Source organism: Melitaea cinxia, chromosome 3 (assembly GCF_905220565.1).
Source record: "Melitaea cinxia chromosome 3, ilMelCinx1.1, whole genome shotgun sequence".
NCBI lineage: Eukaryota > Metazoa > Arthropoda > Insecta > Lepidoptera > Nymphalidae > Melitaea > Melitaea cinxia.
In genome coordinates this window covers 14,588,462-14,595,784 of record NC_059396.1, presented here as the reverse complement: position 1 = coordinate 14,595,784, position 7,323 = coordinate 14,588,462, and the positions used below count along the sequence as shown (strand labels likewise).

At 29.8% G+C, this 7,323-nt stretch overlaps 1 protein-coding gene across 1 annotated transcript; it reads right to left on the bottom strand.

The window, feature by feature from the left end:
• Positions 1–370: 370 nt before the first annotated feature.
• LOC123669214 (coiled-coil domain-containing protein 43) lies at positions 371–3,848 on the bottom strand. Its single transcript, XM_045602841.1, has 4 exons — positions 3,596–3,848; positions 3,288–3,509; positions 3,044–3,189; positions 371–708 (listed from the first exon to the last, which is right to left on the bottom strand). Exons 1-4 carry the CDS (start codon positions 3,830–3,832, stop codon positions 636–638), a joined length of 678 nt encoding a protein of 225 aa, XP_045458797.1. The 5' UTR covers positions 3,833–3,848; the 3' UTR covers positions 371–635.
• Positions 3,849–7,323: the final 3,475 nt, after the last annotated feature.

Sequence of the window (7,323 nt, the reverse complement as noted above, 5' to 3'; positions counted from 1 at the left end):
GTGGTATCAATTTTTGCCTAAACCAACCAATTGGTCACTACATGTCATAACTTATTATTTTATTCAGTTAACGACCCTTGCTTTCCTTTAAATTAGGTAAATTGGTTCTCTTAATGAAATTCTAATTATATATTTCATGTTTGTTCCTTACTACATAATTTGTTACATTCTCAATACTTGCTTTAACATGTTCTAAGTTTTTCTACAAATATGTTTACATACTAAAAACTCATTTAAATAATAACAACAAAATAAAAGGTTAAAATTTCACATTTATTGAAATGTTCTTGAATATCATATAAATTTTCCAGACAATTAGAATAATTAAAATTAAAAGTTTCATAGAGTAATACTATTATTACATAAATAATGACTATTATGATTATAATTTATTTTAATACAATTTACAGTAACTATACACACATGCAACGTAAAAATTTGCAAGGAAATAATAATTATGTCAGCATAAAAATGTATAAACAAGAATTATAAATACTTTACTGATGAAATGTGTCAATATAACGCAGTCTCAAAAATTTCACATATTTTGCAGGAAAATTAGAAAGAATAATTTTCAACCTATTTACTAATAGTAATATAACAATAGCAGCTTATTTGGCTATTGTTTAAGATTGCTACCTTTTCCTTTCAACTTTTTGTGTTTTGCGTTTTTCTTTTTTGTCTTCTTTAAGGGCTTTTTGCTTCTCTCTGTAATGAAATTACCAAGTGAAACTAAGTGAAATTTAAAAACACAACATTAGAAAAATTTAACAAAATAGTTTTTCACTTCTATTATAAATATTAAAAAAAGAAATATTTTTTTGGTGAGCTATAAATCAAACAAGGGAAACTATAAGCTGCCACAGATTTTTTATTGGCCACGTAATCTAACTTCTCACTTTATAACTAAGCATTGGGAAAACGAGATAGACTAATTCGTCTTTTTTACAACGCCAACTAAATATTCTATAGAAAGCGTCAAGTAAAGATCTACAATTATTTTTACTTGTCCTTCTTATTTTTATTTGCCACATAATTTACTAACTCGGCCACAAATATTACATATTATCACCATTTTACGTTTTGCAGCTTCAACACAAGGTCCTCAAAAAATATAATTCAAGCTTCCATAGACAGTATCATTTATAATAACTTAGCATGTAAAATAATACATCATATTCTTTTAGCAAAAATAGCCAAAGCAAGATTTAGCGCGAGCGCGTGAGAAGACAGTGACCGGCCATTTGCACCAATCAGAGGGCGCCATTTGATTCATGTACCGACGACGAGTAAGTCACCTGTATTCGTTTATTATCGTTAGTGCGTTAAAAAAATCAAACGTAGACATGCGCTTGCAACGAACACAATGGTCAATTTTTTTATCTTTTCAAAAATGAAGTATTTTATTTTATTTCCCTAAAAAGATTCAGGGTAATATTAGTGGCTACAATTTACTATTTGATAAAAAAAATTTAGCTAATATTTGACGATCAATTAATGCAGGATGAGTTACATTTAAACACACTGAGTTAAATTTTTTTAAACTAATAGAATATCTTAAATTGATGTGATATATATTAATATTTTTAGAAGTTTATTGCTTGAATGGATGTTACAAAGGAGAATGCGACTTTTGGGCCAAAATGTAATGAGTAGAGATATTGTTTAAAAAATTGGTCATATTTTTTTATTTTAAAATATAAAATATCACCTCAATTCTGAATCTAGAAGCGGAGAAAATTGAGAAAGATAGTTTTCATCAAATTATTTGGGTATCGATTCCACTATAATCGATTACAGAATTCAAAAAGAAAATGTTTGCACTAGTTAATTAACTCAAGATATTTAGATACATAATTAAAGCTGTAAACAATAATGTGTATTTAAATAAAGTTACATTAATATCGAAAATATCAATTAATATTTGATAAACAAAAATGATTATCGATTTCGTATCGATTTAAAATAAATCATATTTTTAATGACAGCTTCGACAGCTTACTAACAGTAATACTGTGGCCGTCACTCGTTTAGTGTTTACTGTTTTCCGATGCATTCTGAGTCCATTCCTGATATTTATTTATGGTTTCAAGTGTATATCAATATTTGTAATGAGTTTTCAAACAGTCTTTACTAAATATAACAAACATTAATGCTACAAGAACTTAGTGATCGGGTTTTTTATAGACATTGTAACATAACCTCACTTTTACAAAAAGTCGAATAACTCCACTCTCAGATAGCCAAAATATAGATAATTTTCAGCGAGGGATCAATAAGCCTAAATGCATTAATTTATACCATTTTCATTTCATTACATTTTGGCCCAAGAATGTATGGAATCGCATCATTCTCCTTTCATCACTCATCATCATCATCATCACATTAACCTAATACAGTCTACTGCTGGACACGTCTGCACACCAAAAATGGAGTGAACTCATGTGTTTTGCCCATAGTCAACATGCTGGGCAGGCGGGTTGGTGACCGCAAGGCTGGCTTTGTCGCACCGAATATGCTGCTGCCCGTCTTTGGTCTGTGTATTTCAAAGTCAGCAGTTGGATGGTTATCCCGCCATCACTTTGAGTTCCAAGGTGGTAGGGGAACTGTGTTATCCCTTAGTTGCCTCTTACGACACCCACAGGAAAAGAGGGGGTGGCCATATTCTTAATGCCGTAACCACACCGCAACAGTTATAACTTTAGATGATAAAAAATAACCACCACGCTGAGTTGTATTTAGAGTGGCTTACATAGGAGACAACTGGTGGTTAAGATAGTATCATTCAGATGCTTGTTATTTGTGGCTGACTTATTAATTTAGAAGACAATATGAAGATTTTTAGGGGCAAATGATACTATTAAAAACATGTCTGTTTAATGAGCACCCATCAAAAAATATATAATTATACTCAAATATAATAACTAGACTAATTTATTTAGAATTAAAGTTGAAAACATTGAGGTTATTATATAAATATTAATAACACTTCTTGTTCTTGTTATTGCATACCCTAACAAAACTAAAAGAGAGTAAAACGTACCTATCTTCTTTGTCCTTTTCTTTTTTTCGTTGAGCCTCTAGACGAGCATTTTCACGTCGCTCACGAGCAGCAGTAGCGACGTCTAAAGCATTTGTGTTTCTGACCAAATCTTGGCAATCTGTTTCCTCCTCATTATCTTGATCTTGCTGAAATTTAAATGTTGTAATCGCGTTAAATATCATTACTACTAGTATATGTTAAAAATAAGTTTACTACTATAAGTATTAAGTTTTAAACTAATTACCTCGTTATCAGAGAGCTGACTGTACTGCGATAATATCGCTTCTCGTATTTTCTTCTCTTCTTCAGTGTATTCTCGACGAGTGGTAGTTGCTAATGATTGAGATTCTAACAATTTTGCCAACTGAAGATCTACACCTGCTGCAGGTTTTTGATTCTCTTCTTTTGGTCTGCATAGCTCCCACTTCTCTAATATTTCATTTACGTGCTCTGATATGTCTTTTTCCTGAAAGAGAATAATTATTTCTCTCAAAAACTTTAAGCAACAGGCATTGTCAAAATATATTCTAACCATTACGTTACATTACTTACAACAATCTCAGATAGTATGCCTTCCAGAGCGTCCTTTTTCTCATCTATAGTTTCTTCACTTTCCAAAATACTTGATATATATGATCCAAAAACACCTTCATCAGTTTTCAGTGACTTTAATTTATCAATTAACCACGGCTCAAATTCGCCTATTGCAGTCGCCATGTTGACATTGCAATTAAATTTTATTTTTTGACAAATTAAGATATTTGTCACAACAACTGAGGTGTAGACCATAGATTATACACTTATATACTAGTAGTGTTGTAGTAGTGTAGAGACCACAGACATATATTTCTCTTATATGTCTGTGGTAGAGACCTACCCCACCCCAGCCCGCAAAATAATGATATTTGTAATAAAAAAAATACTAATTGGTAGATTTTGAATTGCTCAATTCAACTACGTTGTCCTTTTAAATTGCTCACCTCAAATTATATAATTAAAAATCAAAAAAGTCGTTGAAAAATATTCTTTTATCAATATTTTCAAACTCCTATATCTTTTGATGTATACAATATTTTAAATTGCTCAAAGTGTTAAAGAACTGCTCAAGTTGCATTTATAATTGCTCAAGTACAGTTTGGAACAGCCCCGCTTTACTTAATTTTTAAATAAATATAAATAGTTTGAACAAATTTAACGTTTATATCATAAGACAGGTGTACGCTGCGCGTACGCATAGACAATGATGCGAAGCAAAAAAATTGCGGATATTCGTAATAAAAAAGATACTAATCGATAGATTTTCAATAGCTGAATTCAACTACGTTGGCCTTTTAAATTGTTCACCTTAAACTATTTAATAGAAGCAACCGGCAATTGAGGATGACAGTGGAAAGTAATGTTACTTTAACGATGTATGTGAATCCTGATAACTAATAAAAGTAGGTAATTATTTTAATTATACGAGGAAAGTATGAAATCTGCCTGCCAAAAAAGTGGGGCTGTTCCAAACTGAACTTGAGCAATTATAAATGCAACTTGAGCAGTTCTTTAACACGTTGAGCAATTTAAAATATTGTATACATCAAAAGATATAGGAGTTTGAAAATATTGATAAATGAATTTTTTCAACGACTTTTTTGATTTATAATTAAATAATTTGAGGTGAGCAATTTAAAAGGCCAACGTAGTTGAATTGAGCCATTAAAAAACGAACGATTAGCATCTTTTAATTACGAATAACCGCAATTTTTTTGGCTTCCCATCATTGTCTATGCGCATCTGCAGCGCTCACTTTATCGATATAAACGTTAAATTTGTTCCAACTTTATATATTTATTTAAAAATTAAGGAAAGTGGAGCTGTTCAAATCTGTACTTGAGCAATTATAAATGCAACTTCAGCAGGGTTTTAATACGTTGAGCAATTTAAAATATTGTATACATCAAAAGACATAGGAGTTTGAAAATATTGATAAGTGAATTTTTTTCAACGACTTTTTTGATTTTTAATTAATTAATTTGAGGTGAGCAATTTTAAAGGACAACGTAGTTGAATTGAGCTATTGAAAATCTATCGATTAGTATCTTTTTTATTACGAATATCCGCAATTTTTTGGCTTCGCATCATTGTCTATGCGCACGTGCAGCGTACACCTGTCTTATGATTTAAACGATAAATTTGTTCAAACTATTTATATTTATTTAAAAATTAAGGAAAGTGGATCTGTTCCAAACTATACTTGAGCAATTATAAATGCAACTTGAGCAGTTTTTTAACACCTTGAGCAATTTAAAATATTGTATACGTCGAAAGATATAGGAGTTTGAAAATATTGATAAATGAATTTTTTCAACGACTTTTTTGATTTATAATTAAATAATTTGAGGTGAGCAATTTAAAAGGATAACGTAGTTGAATTGAGCTATTGAAAATTGAACGATTAGCATCTTTTTATTACGAATATCCGCATTTTTTTTGGCTTCCCGTCATTGTCTATGCGCATCCGCAGCGCTCACCTTATCTTATGATTTAAACGTTAAATTTGTTCGAACTTTATATATTTATTTAAAAATTGAGGAAAGTGGAGCTGTTTAAATCTGTACTTGAGCAATTATAAATGCAACTTGAGCAGGGTTTTAACACGTTGAGCAATTTAAAATATTGTATACATCAAAAGATATAGGAGTTTGAAAATATTGATAAAAGAATATTTTTCAACGACTTTTTTGATTTTTAATTAAATAATTTGAGGTGAGCAATTTAAAAGGACAACGTAGTTGAATTGAGCTATTGAAAATGTATCGATTAGTATTTTTTTTACCAATATCATTATTTTATTTGTTCAAACTATTTATATTTATTTAAAAATTAAGGAAAGTGGATCTGTTCCAAACTATACTTGAGCAATTATAAATGCAACTTGAGCAGTTTTTTAACACCTTGAGCAATTTAAAATATTGTATACATCGAAAGATATAGGAGTTTGAAAATATTTTTTTTTTTTTTAATTTTAATTTTTAATTATATAATTTGAGGTGAGCAATTTAAAAGGACAACGTAGTTGAATTGAGCAATTCAAAATCTATCAATTAGTATTTTTTTTATTACAAATATCATTATTTTGCGGGCTGGGGTGGGGTAGGTAGTGTAGAGTTAGAATGTAGACTTATAGTCATAGATATAGTAAAAAAAAGTAGATAATGCACGGCCTTTGTTGTTAGTGAAGCCACAAAACTCGGCTCCTTCAAGTAAATACACGCGCTCACGCACACATATGCATCAAACTACGCTCATTTTCGTTAGTATGTCACGAGGCTTCATACAGTAACTTTGCCTATAAAATGCCGTCTTGTGTGATTAAATGGTGCAAAAACAATACCAAAGTAAACAAAAAATCTGAAGGAATATCGTTTCACACGTAAGTACATATAAAACTTTAAATTTATTGTTATTCCAAAATAATATTGAGGTTATTCGGAACTTATAATTTCAATGTCACGAAATGACGTACCACGGAAGTGTTGCCAGTAGTTCTTTTTTTCAATACCCCAAAATGTGGGTAAGTAAATTGTACGCAATCAGAAAAATAATTAAGTAAAAAGTAGACATAGTTATTGTTTTTTTTTCTCGTGTTATTTTATGTTACATAAATTGAAAATAAAAAAATCAAAATATATTTATGAATTATTGACTCGTTTGTTTTATGTTTTAACTTTTTACAATTTTTGAGTAAACTAGGTACCCATATTTTACTATCAAATTTCATGGTTTTAGGTTTCCAACGAATATTTTAATAAGAGGTGAATGGGTAGCGGCTGTAAGACTGAGAAAATGACCACGATTATGCTGGCCATGCGCATAAAGTCAATTTAATACGATTAGTGATTGAAAAATATTTGAACATAAGACTACATCATATTAGTAAAATGCAAACAATGACGATGACTCTGAGTTCTAAGCGACAAAAATTTAAAAAACTTATACAACATAAAGGATTCTAGGTTTAAGAAAAATAGTTTAAAAAAAACCGACTGCAAACTGAAAAGAGATAAACAGAGGGGATAGGAAGTGTCCATTCATACGATTATCTTACGAATATATTTTTTTATTATTCTACCGATTTTTTGTTTTATTTTTAGTAAATTTATTTAAAACTATAAACAGGTTTTTATTTTCACATACCCATTTTACCTATATTAAATTAATTGTTTAATAAAAATTTTAGGGACTTTTTTTAAAAGGTGTCAACACTTCACTCACTCACACATCTATAAAAAAGT

Coding starts and splice junctions, on each gene's coding strand:
- LOC123669214 (XM_045602841.1), bottom strand. CDS start 3,832: ATGGTCTACACCTCAGTTGTTGTGACAAATATCTTAATTTGTCAAAAA. Junction 3,510..3,595: donor GCATACTATCTGAGATTGTT/GTAAGTAATGTA, acceptor ATTCTCTTTCAG/GAAAAAGACATATCAGAGCA. Junction 709..3,043: donor GAAAAGGACAAAGAAGATAG/GTACGTTTTACT, acceptor ATTTCATTACAG/AGAGAAGCAAAAAGCCCTTA.